This window comes from Plecotus auritus, assembly GCF_963455305.1.
Source record: "Plecotus auritus genome assembly, chromosome: 9".
Classification (NCBI taxonomy): Eukaryota; Metazoa; Chordata; class Mammalia; order Chiroptera; family Vespertilionidae; genus Plecotus; species Plecotus auritus.
In genome coordinates, this window is record NC_137783.1 from 153,866,257 (window position 1) to 153,886,572 (window position 20,316).

The 20,316-nt window shown below is 58.5% G+C and overlaps 1 protein-coding gene across 1 annotated transcript; it reads right to left on the bottom strand.

Moving 5' to 3' along the window:
• Nucleotides 1-2,979: 2,979 nt before the first annotated feature.
• Nucleotides 2,980-12,441, bottom strand: LOC308233883 (pepsin F-like; the record flags this gene model as incomplete). The annotated part of the gene is made up of 9 exons (XM_080640855.1): nucleotides 2,980-3,123; nucleotides 4,111-4,209; nucleotides 4,298-4,442; nucleotides 5,815-5,931; nucleotides 8,075-8,271; nucleotides 9,872-9,990; nucleotides 10,081-10,198; nucleotides 10,929-11,076; nucleotides 12,389-12,441. The coding sequence occupies 9 exons, from the start codon at nucleotides 12,439-12,441 to the stop codon at nucleotides 2,980-2,982; spliced, it is 1,140 nt and encodes a 379-aa protein (XP_080496981.1).
• Between the last annotated feature and the right edge of the window lie 7,875 nt (nucleotides 12,442-20,316).

A 20,316-nucleotide genomic window follows, 5' to 3' on the forward strand; every position in this document is an offset into this window, starting at 1 on the left:
ATCTTCCCCACAGACCGAGAAAGTGGGACTGGCTTTTCCTGTCATTCTCTTAGGTGTAGTATTGGTACAGCCTGATTGAGGTGTGTTTCCCACCTCATAAAAGCCACCATTTCAGGCATGTAGTTCGGTATGATTTAGGATACTCATGGAGCTGTACGGCCATCCCATGATTTAATTTGAGAACATTTTTGATACCCCAAAAAGCAAAGCCATACACATTAATAGCCAACCTTCATTTCCAACCCTGCCCTTGCCCCAACTACAAGAGAAGATACTGTTGTTATTAATTAACTAGAGGCCCGTTGCACGAAGATTCCTGTGAGAATAGGCCTTCTTTCCCGTGGCTTCACTCCTGGCCACCCGGGAGCCTGCAAGTCCTCGCTCACGGCTGGAGCGCGGCTCCTGTAGCTTTCTCTGCCCCCGCTCTCCGCCCTTCCGCTCATAGAAGGCGCCCTGTCCTGCCCTCTGCTCCATGCCTACGTATGCAGATTAACCCACCATATTTGTTAGGTCAATTTGCATACTCACTCCTGATTGGCTGATGGTAAGCGGGGATGTAGAGTCAATTTGCATATTTCTTTTTCATTAGTATAGATTGTTTTTTATCGCAGTAAGAACATGTAACATGAGATCTACCCTCTTAATATAAATTTTCTTATACTCACCAGAGGATGTTTTTTCCATTGATTTTTAGAGAGAGTGGAAGTGGGGGAAAAAGGGAGGGGGAGAGTCTAAGAAGCATTGATGTGAGAGAAACATCGATTGGTTACCTTCTGCACATGCTGGACCGGGGTCAGCATTGAACCTGCAACTCAGGGACATCCTCCTGACTGGGAATTGAACCTTTGACCCGTCAGCGTGCAGGCCAACACTCTGACCACGGAGCCACACTCGGCAGGACTCAACAAAACTCAGCTGCACAATGGAGTATTGTTACCTATAGGCACAGTGTTCTATAACAGACCCCTAGACGCATTCACCTTGCATAACCCGCATTACTGCAGTCTACCTGTTGGATAGCAGCCCCCCCCTTCCCCTCACCCTGACAGCCGCCATGGCCCGCTCTGCTTCTGTGAGCCTGACGATGGAAGGCGCCTCAGGGACCTGGGCTCATAGGGTTAGACCTCTGGACTGGCTCACCGCCCTTAGCGTAAGCCCGCGGGTCCCAGCCTGCTGCCGATGGCAGGGGCTCTCCTCCTCATGGCCGAGCACTGCTCCATCGACGTCTGTGCGCGGGTCCTTCACCCACGTGTCGGTGGATGGGCGCTTGCTTGTTTCCACGTGTTGGCTGTTGTGAACAACGCGGTAACGGCTCCGCGGTGCGGCTGTCTTCCAGATCCTGATTTTAATTCTTTGGGACAAAAATCCAGAAGTGGGGTTGCTTGGGGTCTTATAAAAATTCTGTGTTTCACTTTCCGAGGCATCGCCATATTGTCTCCTACAGTGGCCGCACCAGGTGACACGCACACTAACGGCACGGGCTCCACGTCTCACCGACCCGTGCTGGCGTTTGTGTCTGCGGGAGGCCACTCCCAGGTGTGGAGGGAGAGCTCATTGTGGATTTCATTTGCGTTTCCCTGATGACTAATGAGGGAGGAGCTATTCTTAGCTCTGAATTACAGAATAGAAAACAGATGTCCAGAGTGAGCTGACCTAAGGTCACAGGACCGGTCACAGGACTGTACTTATTGAGGCCCTACTATGCGCCTGGTATGTAAGCGTCCAAGCCGGGACTTGAACCCGGACCAGAGAGCCCTGGGCTCTGCTTGTCTGCTCTGCGCGGCCCCGTCTTCCAGGCGCTTCGTGAACCTGTAACCCTGCTGTGTCGGATTGTGTCCTTTTCTCCTAATGTCCTATTAGAATGCTCTCATAGCATTCAACCTTCTTCTAAAACACGGCTGTGCGGGGTGGCGGAGTTGGAGGGGCAGCCACAAATTCTTCTGTCACCCACAGCCGCCGTCGCCATCCTACGGTCCGGGCCACTGGTGGTCCCTGAAGCCGAAAGGTTGGTGACCCCTGAGTCCTACAGCATCCTCTGCTCTTCTGGGGACCGCCCCACCCAGCTCCAGCCAGTGGTTCTGGAGGAAACTGTCAATCACCATCCAGCGCAGGGGCCCTGTGACCAAGTGGGGCCAATCATAGTGCCCCATGCCTGCCACATGACTGGTCCAGGGCTGGACACAACACCTGTGGTGGACCAATCAGACCCCTCCCTGGTGCCCTGCTCATTTCCAAGCCTTCGGGATGTCAAAGGCTGGAGGGGGGAGCCGGTGGCAGAGCCCTTTGCCTGGAGCAGGCTGCCAAGAGAAGGCTGGCAGGAGAAGAATCAAAGGTGACGGAAGGGCAGAGGCAGAGGGAGGAGACACAGTGGGCTGGTGGGTTTTGATTTCTTGGGCGCAGCCACCACGCTCTGCGGACCTGCTGTGGTTCCGCATCCTGGGTCCCGGGCGTCCCTTTTCGGGTCCTTTTTGATTAAGCCCCTTGGAGTCGGGTTCCCTCCCTGTTGGTCCAGAGGAGATTCCAGAGCCCTGCCTGCCTCTGAAGTACTTCCCAGACCCAAGCAGAGGCACCATTCCTATGAGCACCATTGAAAATGACACCGTTTATTAAAAATCAATAGGTTTTTAAAAAAATCAATGTTTTTATGATTTTTTAGAGGGAGAGAAAGGGAGAGAGATACATCGATGAGAGAGAAACATCGATGGACTGTCTACTGCATGCCCCCTCCTGGAGATCGAGCCCGCAACCCCCGGGGCATGTGGTTTGACCAGGAATTGAACCAGTGACCTCCGAGTGCGTGGGACGAGGCTCAATCCACTGAGCAACACGGCTGGGCGCAAATGAGGTCCTTCCTTTTCTACTGAGAAGCGGGCGTGGCAAAGCCCCAGACAGAGCTGTAGCGGGGTCCCCTGGCCGGGGATGCAGGGAGTGTGTGAGTCCTTGGGGCGGGCCGGCGGCCTCCAGGAGCAGCGCCCACGTCTATGCCATCGCAGGAGCCAAGCCGATCGTGTTGTTGGCCCGATTGAAGACGGTGAAATAGAGCCGCAGGAACACGTCCCCCAGGATCCAGTGTCTGGCTCTTTTTGAGGGGTAGAAGTTGGGGTAGCACATGCTTGTCTGCTCCTGCAGGGGAGGAAGCACAGCCCTCAGCCGCCCTCGCGGGCCGTCTCCCATCGGGCCTGGCGGCAGCTTTATCCCGCCTTCCCCTGCGCCCTCCCCTCGGCTCTTTGCTCTGAGAGAATCCCCGCCTGCTCCCTTTCACTTGGCTTGTCCTCCAAGTCCGAGCCCAGCGCCTGGGCAGCCTTCCCGGCCCATGCCCCCTCCTTGGCACAGCCGGCTGAGTGGGGAGGCTTCCCCGGGGCTCTCTGTGTCTTCAGCCTCCGCACACGGGCCTACGGGGTGCCCCTGGCATGGCTCCCGGGGTGTCTTCAGGGTTCGGGCTGAGAGATTTTCAGTTGCTCTCTCCGTGGGCTGCCCCACGCCTCCTCGGTACACCGTGGGGAACCGGCACTTTTTGAGACCCGACTATGTGCCAGGCACTGCCCGGTCACTGCGCACCTTTGTCCATGTCAGCGTCTCACCACCACACAAAGGGGCACTAGGTCCCCATTTCTCAGACAGGGAACTGGGCCTAGCAGGGGCATTTGCACCCTAGGACTAGGGTGACCATATGATCTATCACCCAAGTCAGGCCACTTGGAGATGGGAGGGAATACAGTGCCTGATTATGGGGGGACACGGAGACTGTCCCCAGCCAGCCCCACTGTCCCTACTCTTTGCCTGACTCCGGGGTTACTGCCTACGTTTCCTGTCCATCGGTCCGAGTGCCCGGGTTGAACGGACGCTCTCTGAGGGCGAGGCCATTAGCGCGCCCTCTCCTGGAGCCCGGCCCCGAGCCAGCAGGGGAGGCCGCTCGGAGTTCTCAGAGCGCGATGGGTCCCAGACCCCCTTCTATCAAGAGGCCGTGCTGTGGGAGATGCCCTCCCAGCCAGGGCTGCCTGGCAGCATCTGCACTGGCACGGCCTGGCCTCCGGGGGGCCGCTCCGAGCCACGGGCCCCGAGGTCCCTCCAGTCCCAGATCTGAGAGCAGCCCCCAGGACGGGCCCTCACCCTCCGCATGTAGGCGCTGGCTGGCACTGGGTACGCTACGCCATTGATGGTGAAGACGATGTCAGGCAGGCTCTGGATGGCCTCGCAGCGGACGACGTACTGTCAGAGAGAGAGGGAGAGGGAGGTTGGCCCTGCGGGTCCTTCTGTGCGTGGGGAGCTCGGGGTGACCCTGGCTGTGACCCCTCACCTCGCTGGTGCTGTTGGCCTGGGCGCTGATGTTCCTCAGAATGTTGAGGATGGGGTTGGTTGGGCCAATCAACAGCGAGGCCCCGGTATCCAAAATGGCCTGGCAGCTGCCGGGACAGGCCACGACCTTCCCGTCCATGGAGATGCTGAGGGACAGAGCAGGCGCCAGGGTCACTCGTGGCCTCTCCCACCGTGGCCCCCCTCTGCCGCCTGCAGAACAGCCTGCAGCTCCGCCAGCCTCTGTCTCCCTGTATTCCGGCCACACTGACCTTCCCGGGCTTCCTCTCAGGTCTGAATGCATTGTGCTGTTTGTGCCCCAGGGCCTGTGCACGCGCTGTCACCCTTCCTAGACCCACCCCTGCCCCTTTGTCTGGCTGATCTCTCCTGACCTCCAGGGTCCAGATCAGTCATCACTTTTTCAGGGAACTGTTCCCCCCAGATTAGATCAGGCCCCTCTCCTCCCCCAGACTAGACTCGCAGAGCCTTCCTGGTTTCCAGGGTGCATCGGGGTGGGAACCCCGATTGCTGTGATGTGGTGGCTCACGCGTGTCTGCCCTCCTAGTCGGGGGAGCAAGCTGTGCCCTCTGCCCCTTTAGCGCCCATGCCCAGCGCACAGACATGCTCGACGGTGTTTGCTGAGGGAATGACAGGGCGAGTGGAGGAATGAGGTCACCGGGAGACACGACCTGCTGTGCGACTGGTTATGAAGGCCACACGGTAAAGACGGAGGTGCCCGGACGCAGGTGCTCGGAGACGTGGGAGGGAGTGTGTTTCCCCTCCCCCCCGCCTCACCCCCTCTCCCCCCAGGCTTCTGGCCAGGCGATGCCTGAGCCGGCCCAGTGTGCGGGACGTGGGTCCCGAAGCACAGTTTAAGCTTCTGACAGTCTTACAAGCCCCCCCTCAGTGATCGCCCCCGGTTCTCAGCCACCCGGGTCCCCGCTTTCCTGTGCGCTCGGTCCAATCCCTTGCCCCTTTGCTCCCAGTGGGGTGGGTGGGGGTCCCGCTGTGTGATTTGCTTTCAAGTCTTAAGATGGCGCTGACGTGTCTCCAGCCCCGGGGTGCGGGGGGTTCTCCTAGGCGGAGCGGCCTCCCCCTTTGCCGGCTCCCCAGTTTTCATGCTGGCGCCCCGTGTGCAGGGAACCCCTCCAGTCCAGCGACCTCTATGTCCCTGTTCAGATGGTGGAAATCTCCTTCACCCCTTCTCAGTGTGCTTGCCACGGTCTGGGGGGTCCAGCCCTCCCACACTGCGCCAACCGCCGCTCTGACGGCTCAGCCCCGGTCCCGGGTCTGTCCCCCTCCTGATGCTTCCTGTCCTACGTTTCCTACGTCTCTGACGTGATGCGGGCTGATCCCATTTCTCTGGTCAGGACCCTGGTCAGCGCGGTTATGCACCCATGTTGGTGAGTGTGCCTGTGCGTGTCCCTGTCTGAGTCTGTGTGTCTGCGTGTGCCTGTGCATGTGCCTGTTCCGGTGCGGCTGTCACTGGCGTGGTCCTCAGCGGGGCATGGAGGGGCTTACCTGTCCACAGTGACCTGCCAGTAGCCCTGCTCGCTCACCGGCACCCACTGGAGCTCGCCCCGGTAGTAGGAGTGGTCCACGCCGCCAAACATCACCACGCTGCCGTTCTTCTCGTTGCTGTGGGGGTGGGGGAGTCTCTTGTGAGGGGAAGATGGTGGGCGGCGTTTCTCCAGGTCAGTGACTGAGGGGTGCACTGACCAGCGGCCACCCAGCCACACAGCACAGGGCCACTCGGAGCAGGCACGGCTGGGACCCCCACTGTACCGATAGGAACGGGGCAGGGGGGCTGAGCACAGCCCAAGTCAGTCCCCTGGCTACTGGGGAGCAAAGTCAAGGTTTGACCTTGAGATTCTGGCTGCGCTTTGGCCACCCACCTCTCTGAAGCCGGTCAGGTACCCCCCCAGCCCCCCGCAGCCCCAGCCTTCGAGGCGCAGCTGGAGTTTCTGTGCGGAGGGGCCTGGGCAGGTGCTCAGGTCCCCCCAGGCAGGCTCACAGGCCGGTGACACACCACCCACGGCGCCCACGCTCACTGTGGCCGCACGACCAGCTGCCCTGTCCTGAAATTTCTCGTAGTTTTTGAACAAGAGGCCCCACATTTTCGTTTTGCACTGGTTCCTGCAGTGCAGCCTCCGGTCCCGGGCTCTGGAAAACCGGGCTGAGGGGAAGGAAACACCACTGCCCAACTCCCCCTCCGGCTGCATCGAAGCGATCAGCACATCCCGTGGCCTTTCCCTTCCCCCTGAGTCCTGACTCCTCTACGGCTCCCCCCTTTCCTGCCTCCCTGGTCCAGCTCCTGCTCTCTCTCTCCAAAGAGGCTGAGCAGCCTCGTCCCTGGCCTCCCTGCCTCCTCTCCGGTCCATCATTCTCCAGCCAGCGCCTGGGGAGCTTTCAGAAACATTGGTGGGATCAGGTCTGCTCCCTGCCTAGGCCCCTGCCAGAGGCCTCCACTCGCACCTAAAACAAAGCCCTGGGCGGCCGTGCCCCTGCCTGCCCCTCACACTCCCCGCCAGCCCTTGGCCTGCCCCTCCCTCCCTCCCTCCCTGCGCTCCAGCCACACTGCCCTGCTGGTCCTCTATTGCCCCTGGTCCTCCTCCCCCATCGCCAGGCCTCGTGCAGAGAGGTCCCAGCCCTGCCCGTCGTACACCACGCTCCCACCTCTGTGGTTCTGTCACCGCGTTTTACCGCTTTCCCACAGCCAGTCTCCACCCGCATGTGAGATGTTTCCTCTTATCTACTTCCTCGCTCCCCGTCGGCCTCTTCTCCCTCTCAGCTGTCTGCGTCACGTGCACAGAGCTGTACCCAGCGCATAGTAGGTGCTCAGTGGATATTTGTTAAACGGCTCACCTCCTAGACTCGGTACAAACACCCCAGAGGCTCAGCACATGCTGCAGAGGCTGGAGCTCAGGCCCCACAGAGCCCACAGCCTCACCCACACTCCGCATCCTGCACACGGTCTGCCCGCCGGGTCCCTCCGGCCTGTGTGCTCCCTCCACCCGCTCCAGAACCTCAGCCCGTCAGGGAGGGTAGCTTTTCCAGTGCCGGCCCAGGACTGGAGACCTGCTGATGGCTTGACCACCTGCCAGAGGGGACAGCCCCGCTGCCGGGTTCGAGTCCCACCACGACCAGTGTGTGTCTGGGTAATATTGTGCAAAGCTCCTCTCTGAGTCTCAGTTCCTCAGTTTCCCCGTCCATCCAAGGAGGGACTAGAAGTACAGGGGTCGGCAAACTTTAAAAAAATGCTAGATTGTGCCCTAGCTTTTTTGGCTCAGTGTACACAGCATTGGCCTGCGGACTGAAGGGTCCCGGACTCGACCCCTGGCCCTGGCCGGGCGCATGTGAGAGGCAACCAATCGATGTGTCTCTCTTGCATCAATGTTTCTCTCTGTGTCTCTCCTCCTGCCTTCCACTCTCTCCAAAAATCAATGGGGAAAATCCTCGGGTGAGGATTAACAAAAAGTATAATAAAGTAAAAATGCTAGAATGTCAATATTTTGGGCTCCGCTGGCTGCGTGATCTCATATGACAAGTGCTCAATGCTGCCATTGTAGCGCAGAAGCAGCCGCAGACAGGATGTGACTGAAGGAGCAGGGCTGTGCTCCAGTAAAACTTCATTCATAAAAGCAGGTGGCGGCCACATGTGGACGGGTCCATATTTTGCTGACCCTGGACTAGAGTGCCCTCAGGAAACGGGGGGCCGGTCGTCTACCGTTTCTGAGGCGCCTGAAGGCATCCGGGGAGGGGCGTGCCCAGCCAGGCTTACCTGCTCAGGTAGAAGGCGAAGAGGTTCTCAGATATGAGGCCTTGCTTCCACATGCTGTCGAAGAGCGGGGTGGTGTCTCCCACGGCGAGGGAGGGGTAGGCCAGGCCCAGGATGCCGTCGAAGGCCACGTATTCCAAGGACAGGCTGGACTGCAAGCTCAGGCCAAATGCCTGGGATTTGCACACAAGGTCCCCGATCTGTGGGGGAGAGGGTGGTCTCATGCGAAGGTTGGGAAGCGGAGCTGGGGCTGGGCCAGGGGGGGAAGGGGGAGTGATGCCACCAGCACCCCAGGCATCAGCTGAGGTGCGGCTGCACTGGAGGTGCCGGAGCAGCACGCACCGTGCATTGCTGAGGAGCCCAACCTTCGCCCTCCTTCCTGCTAGCAGCACCCCAGGCAGTAAAACACCCCCTTCCCCCTGCACGGCGGGGCGACTGGGGAGCGGGCCAAGCGGCTCCCCCTTGCAGGCCCCAATGAGCAGAGAGCCGGAGCGTGTAGTTTTTGGCGTTCCCGGGATCTGGTGGCAGAAACGGAGTGAATTTGCTGCGATTCCCTGTGGGTTCTGCACCCCAGGCGTACACAGGGCCGCCGAGTTCTTGTGAAAAGACTGACTGCCTGGGGTCCTCCCCGCTTTGCTCAGTGGATACAGTGTTGACCTGCGGACTGAAGGGTCCCGGGTTCGATTCCACTCACGGGTTGTGGGCTGGATCTTAGTAAGGGGTGTGTAGGAGGCAGCTGATCAATGATTCTCCCTCATCATGGATGTTTCTCTCTCTCCCTCTCCTCTCCCTTCCTCTCTGTATCAATGAAAAAAAAAGGTTTCCTGAGAAACGTGTGTGTGCATGTATGTGTGTGTATGTATGTGTGTGCATGCATGTGTCTGTGTGTACGTGTGTGCGTGTGTGTGTGTGTGTGTGTGTGTGTGAGGCACTTTGGGCAGGAAGCCCAGTTTTTCTTAGATTCTCAGAGGCCCCCAAAGTAAGAGCTTTTACTCAGGCCGTCCTGCACCCGTGGCCCTGCTTCCCCTGCCCTGGTGTCTGGAGCCCTCGGCAGCCCCCGGACACCCAGGTCCGTTGTCCCCTCTCCCGGAAAATCCCCCACAGCTGCCGAGCCCTGACTCGCACCCCAGCTGTGCTGCTCCCGGTGTGGGCCGTGGGCAGGCCCTCCCCCTCTCCCTCGGGTCCCTGCTCTGCATGCAGGTAGCAGTAGCGCCTGCCCCTGGGGTTGTTCCAGGATTGGACCCATTGTTACCAGGACGTGCCCAGCACCGTGCCTGGCACCATCTGGGAATGTAACAGTGGGTTTCCCCCCGGCTGGCGGGGCTCAGTGGCTGAGCGAGGACCTACGAACCAGGAGGTCACGGTTCGATTCCGGTCAAGGGCACATGCCAGGGTTGTGGGCTGATCCCCAGTGGGGCCTGCAGCAGGTAGCTGGTCAGTGATTCTCTCTCATCATGGATATGATTCTCCCTCCCTCTCCCTTCCTCTCTGAAATTAATAAAAATATATATATTTAAAAACAAATAAAAATGGGTTTACCCTCACCTCGCCTGCTCCCAGCAAAACCAGCCTCGAGCTCACCACGGGCAAGAGCTGCAAATGCCCGCCTCTCGTGCCATGACCGCTCGCTGGCCTGGCCACTCGGGGGCTTGTCCGCAGGGCGCTGTCTCCCCAAGGCAGACGGCCAGCCGCTGGGGGACTTTGGGGAGACGGTGCGTCCTGCTGACCCTGCATCTGGTGCCGTGAGCAGTGAGCAGAGGTCGCCAGGCCCCGCCCGGCCGCAGCCCCGCTCCCACTCACCCGCACATCGTCGTAGCCCAGCAGCCCGTACACCCTGGCGGACCCGTACAGCCGGTCGAAGGGGTAGGCCGTACTCTGGAAGGTGGACGACCCCTGAGGGTCAAAGGCTTTGTGTGTCACTGCGGATAGAGAGCGAGTGTCTGTCAGCTGCCAGAGCCAGGGCAGGGCCGGGGCCGGGGCAGGGGCCTCGACGGGGCATGGGCACTCACCACAAGCCAGACTGGAGCAGTTGATGGAGGGCACCCACAAGTCAGCCGAGCCCGTGTCAAAGATGACCTTGAACTCCTGAGGGGGCGTTCCAATGCTGATGGTGCCAAAGTAGTACAGCTGCCGGGCGGGGAGGGCGGTAGGGCGTCCCTGTCTCCTGGAAATGCTTTCCCACCACCCACCGCACAGCCACGGCTCAGGCGGTGCCTTCATTGAAAGTTTCCCTCTTTCCCTGCCGCTCTCTAAATCCTCGCAGCCTTCATGGCCCAGCTGGCCTGCTCCCTCCTCCGGGAAGCCCTCCCAGGTCACCCAGGCCACTGTCTCCCAGCTCAGCGTTGGTTATGTCACTATCACAGGCGGCCCTTTCATTTGGCGTTTATCTTCCTGCAGAATAGGCCAGACCCTCTGTGGTCGGCAGCCATAACCACACTGCTGGCGTTTTCTACCTCCCACACTGCAGGGGCTCAGGGACGCTTTGCTGGGGGCGTTCTCGGGGCTGCGGAGGCTGAGCGTCCTCTGCCTGGGGTGTCAAACTGCAGTCCCCGCGGAGGCAGCGGTGCGTCTTGTTCAGAAGGAACAGATTCTGCCCAACCCGCACCTGGTCCGCAGGGCCCAGCGACGTGTCCTTGGCCCCAGATGGATGTCTGCCTGCCGCCTGACCAGCGCTGGACTCGGTCACCACAGACCAAGAGCCGAGGGGGGAGTGCCTTCTCCCCGGGGAGGGACCCCTGCTCCCCAGCTTTGCTGCCTGCAGGAGCCCTGACCTCCCTCCTGGCCCCCACCCCTGGGGGACCCCCAGTGCTCGGCCAGCACCTTGGGAAGGCTGCGGGCTGCGCCCCGCCACACTCACGTCCAGGTAGTTCCTCATGGGTTGGAAAGTGGCGCCCTCCCTGCTCAGGAACTTGTAGGCGTGGCTGTAGGGGTGCCGCTGGAGGTAGTCTTTCAGCAGGTCCTCGCGCAGGCTCTGCCGCATGGACTTGACCTTCGTCAGAGGGATGCTTCCGGGAAAGACCACAGATAAGACAGCAGCTCCCCACCCTGAGGCTCAGTGTGGCCACCAGGCCTGGCGTTGGAGCCGCACCGCGTCTTCCCCGAGGGTGTTCACAGGCCATCTTATCCGGGGCAGGCCGCGCAGCAAACGCAGGCAAAGGCCGGACAGTGGGCCCAGGTCTGAGCGCAGGGCCTGTTGCAGCCCCGGGGAAGCCACATGCCCGTGCGGAGCCTCCGTTTCCCCATCGTAAAGAAGTGGGGTGAGGACAGGCCTCCCGTGGGGCGTCTGGGGCTTTGAGGGAGAGGATGGACCGAAGGCCCCTGACCGAGGGACCTTGACCCTGAGCCAGTGCTGTCGCCATTGTAATCTGACCAGCTCCCTGTCCAAGAAGCCCTGGAGGGAGCGGAGTGGTGATCACCCACTTTTAAAGAGAAGAACCTGAAAGGCAGGGCTTCGTGACCTGGCTGTGGCCACCTGCTCATTAAGGCAATACGGGGCCCCAGGGGACCCCTCCGGGCCCTTCTTCAGTGTCAAGCAGAGGGGAGGCTGGAGGTGGGCAAGGAAACCAGGAGATGGAGAAGACATTAGGGAAAGCCAGAGGACAGAGGAGTAGGCAAGAATCTAAACTGAACGAAAAACTCAAGGAGTTCCACGCCTACAGAGACATCGGAAGAGACGGAGAGACAGAAGATAGAGACACAGGTGGACACACGTGCACACGGAGAGGAGGGAGAGCGGGGAGGAGAGTGAACAGCAAATGGGAGAGAATTGCTGTCCCCAACGGGACCACCGACACTGCTCCTCAGGTGGTGTCATGAGCAATCCTGGGGGCACCATCCACACAGGGGCAGCCTGGCGTTGTGGAACTCCTAGACCTCCCCGGACTCCTGGCCCCACAGTGCACATGGCTAGCTACTCATCAATGCATGGAGAAGTGGCTCTGGCCAGTGTGTCTCAGTGGATAGAGCGTCCACCTGCGGACCGAAGGGTCCCGGGTTCCAGTCTGGTCAAGGGCATGTACCTCGGTTGCAGGATCCTCCCTGGCCCAGGCCCTGGTCAGGGCTCGTGCAGGAGGCAACATATCATTGTGTCTCCCTCACATCGATGTTTCTCTCTGTCTCTTCCCTTCCCTTCCACTCTCCCTAAAAATCAATGGGAAAATACCTCCGGTGAGGATTAACAAAAATAAAGATAAAAAAATACACGGAGACGCGGACTTTAGGACAGGGAATGATTGCGTTCCCTTCTCGACCCCTGGGCAATGGAAGGATAAGGGGACAATGAGAGAGAGGCCGGGAGAGAGCTGTCCCCATACTCACGTGACCAGGCACTCAGAGAGGGCCACGAGGCTGAGGAACACGATCCACCTCATTGTGCGTTCTTCCCCACGTCGAGTCCTCTAGAAGGCTCAGGTTTGGAGCGTGCGGGGATGGGTCAGCACTGCCGATATATACGCTCTGACCTGCACTCATGATCCGCTGAGAGGGCTGCTGATGGCCCCGATAAAACACTGCAATCCTTCCGATAAGATCTGGATTCCCATCAGCGCTACAAACCTCCTGACAAGATCTTTATTCCCATCAGCATTCCGGATTGGGGGGTGGGCAAAGACTTAGAAAAAGTTCAGAATACAGAGATTTGTATTGTAATCTCTTCCTTGGGGAATGGCTGGGGTACAAACCCAAACCACATGACCTCCGCAGGAGTGGGGAGATGTGTGATCCCTCGGAGGTAGAGCATGCTAATCCTATCTAATAAAGAGGAATGTGCTAATTGATCATCACTCTGTCACAAAGATGGCTGCACCCACAGCTGAGGCCAAGTTCCCATAAGGAGCCTTAACAAGCAATCACCAGGGATCTGAGGCTATGCTCTCCCCCGCCCCCATGGGGCTTGACAGGGGACCTCAGACTGCACCCCCCACCCAACAGGCCTTGACGGGGATCCTCAAGGTGTGCTCCCCGTCCTGGTGCTGGGCTAGGGGATCTCAGGCTGCTCCCTGTGCCCCACCACCAGGACCGGGGACCTCAGGCCGCGCCCCCAACTCAGCAGGGCTTGACGGGGGGACCTCAAGGTGCGCTTTCTGTCCTGGTGCTGGGCTAGGGGACCTCAGACTGCTCCCTCTGCCCCAGCGCCAGGCTGGGGGACCGTAGGCCGCGCCCCCCACCAGGTGCGGCTTGACAGGGGACCTCACGGTGCCCTCCCTGCCCCAGCACTGGGCCAGGGAACTTGAGGCTGTGCACCCCTGCCTGGCTGGGCTTGACAGGGGACCTCATGCCGGGCCACTCCCAGCGGGGCTTGATGGGGGACCTCAAGGTGCACCCCCAGTGCTGGGTTAGGGGAACTCAGGCCACGCCCCCGCTCAGCGGGACTTGACAGGGGACCTGAGGCTGCGCTCCCCTCCTGGTGCTGGGCTTGTGGACCTGAAGCTGCACCCCACCGCCAGGTGGGGCTTGACCGGGACCTCAGTCCATGCCCTCCACCAAGCAGGGCTTGATGGGATCTCAGGCTGTGTCCCCCACCTGGCGGGGCTTGACAGAGGACCTCAAGGCATGCCCTATGCCCTGGTCTGGGCAGGTGGTCTCAGGCCACGCCCTCCGTCCGGGCGCTGGGCCAGGGGACCTGAGGCTATGCACCCTTGACAAGTGTGGACTGGCCGGGTCTGGATCTAGCCCAATGTGGCGGGGCCGGGGGGGCGGCGGCATGGTCTGGATCTCATGCAATTTTGAGGTGCATGTGGATGGGCAGAGTCTTGACTCTGGGTCCTGTGGTGAGCCCCAGACTCTGACAGGAGGAAGGTATTCATATACATTTTACTAATTTTCTTTCATCTCTGACACCTCTATTATAGAGAAAGGGCAAATAGCAATATTAAATTATTTCCTCTAATTAATCCGCTTTTAATGTGCACGAATGTTTTGCACCGGGTCACTAGTTTCAACATATGCGTCCATTTTCTAGATCCTGATTTGAATAAATAAGCTGTTCAAAGACATTTTTTGAGAGAGTCAAAAAGATTTCGGCACAGACTACATCTTAGGTGAGATTGGAGTTGTTAATTTTGTTTGGGGTTAAAAAGCATTGTGGGCCTATACAGAGTGCCCCCCAAAAATATATGCCCATGTTACCAGCTGGTAGCTCCATTGTGAAAATGAAATGCACTTTAATAAACACTGCCTTTATCACTATTCAAAGCATGAGCTTACATCTTGGACGGACACCTGTGTATTCTGTGCAGTGATGCCCTCTGCTGATACTATCACAGCAAAACGAAGAAAGGGTAAAGGCCTGGAAGTGAGGGTCTAGAGAGAAGGGATGTGCATAGCTGCTGTGCATCGCACGGTGTCCCCCCTCCAAGTCATGTTGGAGCCTCACTCCCAAAAGGATGCAACAGGTGACGGGGCCCCTGGGAGGTGACTTGGTTGAGGTGGGGTCACGAGGGTGCCTGCCCCTGCCCCCCGTGATGTGAGACACAGCTGACACCCAGCTCGGCCCCTGGCAGCGGGGCTCCCGGCCTCCGGCGCTGGCAGCCTGGGCGGAGAGGAAGAACGTTGTCCGTTTGATGCTGAATGATGAAACAAAGCCTCGTGACACTCTGTTTTGAAAGCTCTTATGTTGGAAGGGACAAAAGGCTTAAACACTGTCATTTGGAGCGTCTGTCTGTATCGATGCCCCGAGGGGCCCAAGCGGAGGACAAGGCAGCCTTCAGGGCCAGTCCGCGAGCCTCACCTGCCCGTTTCCCGCTCCTCCTGAACCGGACCCGCCACCCCTGGGGCTGGGCCGTGGTCCAGCTGGAGAAGTGGGGAGCCACGTCAGGGCCTGGAGGTGGGAGGAATGAGGAAACGCTGAGGGAAATCGCTGCCTCTGCTTTGCCGCAGGGGGAGGCACAGGCCTGGGCAGCAGCCGCCAAGCAGTGAGCCGCGGGTCCTTGGAAGGGAAGGGGGTGCAGAGCCGAGTAACAGAGAAGGCCGCCGGCCAGGCCCCGGCCCGGGGTGGGGAAGAGGCCTGGGCAGGATGGAGCTCGGTGCCCCGTGCCACTGCGCCTCTGGCACCCTGTGCTGGGGGACCCTGTGCTGGACATGGAGGGGGTCGGCAGGTCAGTGGAGCATGAAAACCGTGCCTCATGGCTCTCGCCTTCCTGCAGGCCCCGGACCGGAGCCCTGGTGTTGGCATCCACGCCGTTAGGAGAGGCGATCTCTCACCCAGCTTGGGTTTCATGGTTTTGTTTTGTTTTTAGTAAATATTTTTATTAATTTCAGAGAGGAAGGCAGAGGGAGAGAGAGAGAGAGAAACCTCAGTGATGAGAGAGAGTCATCAATTGGCTGCTGCCTGTGCACCCCGGCATGTGCCCTGACCAGGAATCGGACTGTGACCTCCTGGTCAACCACTAGGCCACCACGCCGGGCCCAGCGCAGGTTTCTATTGGAGAGCCCCCCCTCCATTGATAGCCCCTCCGTTTGACGATCCTGTCGAGCCCACCGAGTTGCGTGGCAGCTGTCCACGGGGCAGGCCCAGGGCTCTCCAGCTCATGATGGCAGTTAAACGGCACCTGTCTGCCACCCCATCCCGCTCCAGGGCGGCAGTGCCAGGAGGTCAGGGTCCGGCCACCGGGTGTCTGGCCGTCACTGACACTCAGTGTGGAACAAGTCCAGTCTCCTGACGTGGAGACAGGCTGAGCGCCGACCTATGAACCAGGAGGTCACGGTTCAATCCCCGATCAGGGCACACGTAGGAGGCAGCCAGTCAATGATTCTCTCTCATCATTGATGTTTGTCTCTTTCTCCTGCTCCGAAATAAATAAATAAATAAATAAATAAATAAATAAATAAATAAATAAATGATTTCAGAGCGAGAGAGCGAGCGGGCTGGGGCACCTTGGGCAAGGCTGGGCATCACCTGGGTCCCAGCTAACGGCAGGTAGAGGTCCGGCCTCAGGGTCAGGCGCTCCTGCTGATGCCCGTGGCCACCTGTTGGGAAGGAAGAGAGGAACCAGGTTCTGCCCGGGAACGGCCACTCCTGGGCCCCAGGACCCCTAGGGGAGAGCGCACAGCACCCCTGGTCCTGCGGGTGCCGGGCTTTCGCCAGGAGCGCGAGCAAGAGGCCAGTCATCAGTGCGCTGTCACTGTGCCTCGGGCGTGGTGGAGAACTCCTTGTGTTGATAGCCCTGCTCTGCCCTCAGGTTGCACGCAGCACGGAGCTGCTGTTCTGGGAGGGGGTGACGCATTGCTGGTAACTCACTCGCCAAGTGTCTGATGAGGTCACCGTGAGGGTGCCTGCGGCCTGATACCCGGTGCGTCCGGGGTGGAAGGACGACTGGAGAAGTAGCCATTTCCTGGGCTTGGTTACCGTGGGCCTTTGCAATCGCTGTTGCCCGTCTGGAATGTTCTTCTCCCAGCGCTCTGCACGGCTGGCCCTTCTTCATAATCAGCTGTCCTTCTGCACTGCCCCCTCCTCGGTGCGGTCTGCCCTGGCCACGCTGGTCCCCGGGCACAGACCATGACTCATTTGAGGAGCCCCAGACACCGAATGCATGTTCCCATGTGCTTTGCATGGGAGCCCCATGGGGTTGAGAATGTCCCCAATTTACAGATGAGCAAACGGAGGCTGGGGGAGTTAAATTCCCATGAGGTCATATGGCCAGTGAGTGCCTGAGAGGTGAACCCAGGTCTGCCCGACAGATTCCCTCTCTGGACCACGCTTCTCCTTGGGGGTGGAGGGCCAGGAAGTGATGCCCAGGAGAGAGCCGGGAGGAGGGGCTGGGAGTTGCCAGGGTAACCGATAAGCGAGTCTCATCCATGAAAACTGTCCGTTCTTTTAGTGGACACTTTTTTTTTTGTTGTTTAAATTGATTTCAGAGAGGAAGGGAGACAGAGAGACACACACAGCAATGATGAGAGAGAATCACTGATCGGCTGCCTCCTGCGCGCCCCCCAGTGGTGCCAAGCCCACAACCCAGGCATGTGCCCTGACGGGGAATCGAACCATGACCTCCGGGTTCCTAGGTGGGTGCTCAGCCGCTGAGCCACTCACCTGGGCAGACACCTCTGTCCTTTAGGGAACGATGCTTGACATTTTCCTGATCTTAAAAGCTGGCACTGAAAAAATAATAATAAAAGCATCAGATGAGAGGAGCGATCGCCCACGTGCTGCTCCTGGGTCTGACTGTTGTCATACACACGTTGTCTTTCTCTGCCGTGTGTGTGACGTTAGCAGTAGTTCATGCTGCGGAGGGACACACACTGCCCAAAGGCTTTCTGTAGGTTAACGCCTGGAATCTTCCCCACAGACCGAGAAGGTGGGACTGGCTTTTCCTGTCATTCTCTTAGGTGTTGTATTGGTGCAGCCTGATTGAGGTGTGTTTCCCACCTCATAAAAGCCACCATTTCAGGCATGTAGTTCGGTATGATTTAGGATACTCATGGAGCTGTACGGCCATCCCATGATTTAATTTGAGAACATTTTTGATACCCCAAAAAGCAAAGCCATACACATTAATAGCCAACCTTCATTTCCAACCCTGCCCTTGCCCCAACTACAAGAGAAGATACTGTTGTTATTAATTAACTAGAGGCCCGTTGCACGAAGATTCCTGTGAGAATAGGCCTTCCTTCCCGTGGCTTCACTCCTGGCCACCCGGGAGCCTGCAAGTCCTCGCTCACGGCTGGAGTGCGGCTCCTGTAGCTTTCTCTGCCCCCGCTCTCCGCCCTTCCCCTCATAGCAGGCGCCCTGTCCTGCCCTCTGCTCCATGCCTACGTATGCAGATTAACCCACCATATTTGTTAAGTTAATTTGCATACTTACTCCTGATTGGCTGATGGTAAGCGTGGATGTAGAGTCAATTTGCATATTTCTCTTTCATTAGTATAGATTGTTTTTTATTGCAGTAAGAACATTTAACATGAAAGCTACCCTCTTGATATAAATTTTCTAATTCTCATCAGAGGATGTTTTTTCCATTGATTTTTAGAGAGAGTGGAAGTGGGGGAAGAAGGGAGGGGGCGAGTCAGAGAATCATTGATGTGAGAGAAACATCGATTGGTTACCTTCTGCACATGCTGGACCGGGGTCAGCATTGAACCTGCAACTGAGGGACATCCTCCTGACTGGGAATTGAACCTGTGACCCGTCAGCGTGCAGGCCAACACTCTGACCACGGAGCCACACTGGGCAGGACTCAACAAAACTCAGCTGCACAATGGAGTATTGTTACCTATAGGCACAGTGTTCCATAACAGACCCCTAGACGCATTCACCTTGCATAGCCCGCATTACTGCAATCTACCTGTTGGATAGCAGCCCCCCCCTTCCCCTCACCCTGACAGCCACCATGGCCCGCTCTGCTTCTGTGAGCCTGACGATGGAAGGCGCCTCAGGGACCTGGGCTCATAGGGTTCACCCTCTGGACTGGCTCACCGCCCTTAGCGTAAGCCCGCGGGTCCCAGCCTGCTGCCGATGGCAGGGGCTCTCCTCCTCATGGCCGAGCACTGCTCCATCGACGTCTGTGCGCGGGTCCTTCACCCACGCGTCGGTGGATGGGCGCTTGCCTGTTTCCACGTGTTGGCTGTTGTGAACAACGCGGTAACGGCTCCGCGGTGCGGCTGTCTTCCAGATCCTGATTTTAATTCTTTGGGACAAAAATCCAGAAGTGGGGTTGCTTGGGGTCTTATAAACATTCTGTGTTTCACTTTCCGAGGCATCGCCATATTGTCTCCTACAGTGGCTGTACCATCTGACATGCACACTAAGGGCACGGGCTCCACGTCTCACCGACCCGTGCTGGCGTTTGTGTCTGCGGGAGGCCACTCCCAGGTGTGGAGGGAGAGCTCATTGTGGATTTCATTTGCGTTTCCCTGATGACTAATGAGGGAGGAGCTATTCTTAGCTCTGAATTACAGAATAGAAAACAGATGTCCAGAGTGAGCTGACCTAAGGTCACAGGACCGGTCACAGGACTGTACTTATTGAGGCCCTACTATGCGCCTGGTATGTACGCGTCAGAGCTGGGACTTGAACCCGGACCAGACAGCCCTGGGCTCTGCTTGGCTGTGCTGCGCGGCCCTGTCTTCCAGGCGCTTCGTGAACCTGTAACCCTGCTGTTTCGGATTGTGTCCTTTTCTCCTAATGTCCTATTAGAATGCTCTCATAGCATTCAACCTTCTTCTAAAACACGGCTGTGAGGGGTGGCGGAGTTGGAGGGGCAGCCACAAATTCTTCTGTCACCCACAGCCAACGTCGCCATCCTACGGTCCGGGCCACTGGTGGTCCCTGAAGCCGAAAGGTTGGCGACCCCTGAGTCCTACAGCATCCTCTGCTCTTCTGGGGACCGCCCCACCCAGCTCCAGCCAGTGGTTCTGGAGGAAACTGTCAATCACCATCCAGCGCAGAGGCCCTGTGACCAAGTGGGGCCAATCATAGCGCCCCATGCCTGCCACATGACTGGTCCAGGGCTGGACACATGACCTGAGGTGGACCAATCAGACCCCTTCCCGGTGCCCTGCTCATTTCCAAGCCTTCGGGATGTCAAAGGCTGGAGGGGGGAGCCGGTGGCAGAGCCCTTTGCCTGGAGCAGGCTGCCAAGAGAAGGCTGGCAGGAGAAGAATCAAAGGTGACGGAAGGGCAGAGGCAGAGGGAGGAGACACAGTGGGCTGGTGGGTTTTGATTTCTTGGGCGCAGCCACCACGCTCTGCGGACCTGCTGTGGTTCCGCATCCTGGGTCCCGGGCATCCCTGTTCGGGTCCTTTCCGATTAAGCCCCTTGGAGTCGGGATCCCTCCCTGTTGGTCCAGACGATATTCGAGAGCCCTGCCTGCCTCTGACGCACTTCCCAGACCCAAGCAGAGGCACCATTCCTATGAGCACCATTGAAAATGACACCGTTTATTAAAAGTCAATATTTTTTTTAAATCAATGTTTATATGATTTTTTAGAGGGAGAGAAAGGGAGAGAGATACATCGATGAGAGAGAAACATCGATGGACTGCCTACTGCATGCCCCCTCCTGGGGATCGAGCCCGCAACCTCATGGACATGTGCCCTGACCAGGAATGGACCCGGTGACCTCTGAGTGCGTGGGACGAGGCTCAATCCACTGAGCCACACCGCTGAGCGCAAATGAGGTCCTTCCTTTTCCACTGAGAATATGGCTTGCAAAGCCCCAGACACAGCTGTAGTGGGTTCCCCTGGGCGGGACACAGGGAGTGTGTGAGTCCTTGGGGCGGGCCGGCCGACTCCAGGAGCAGCGCCCACGT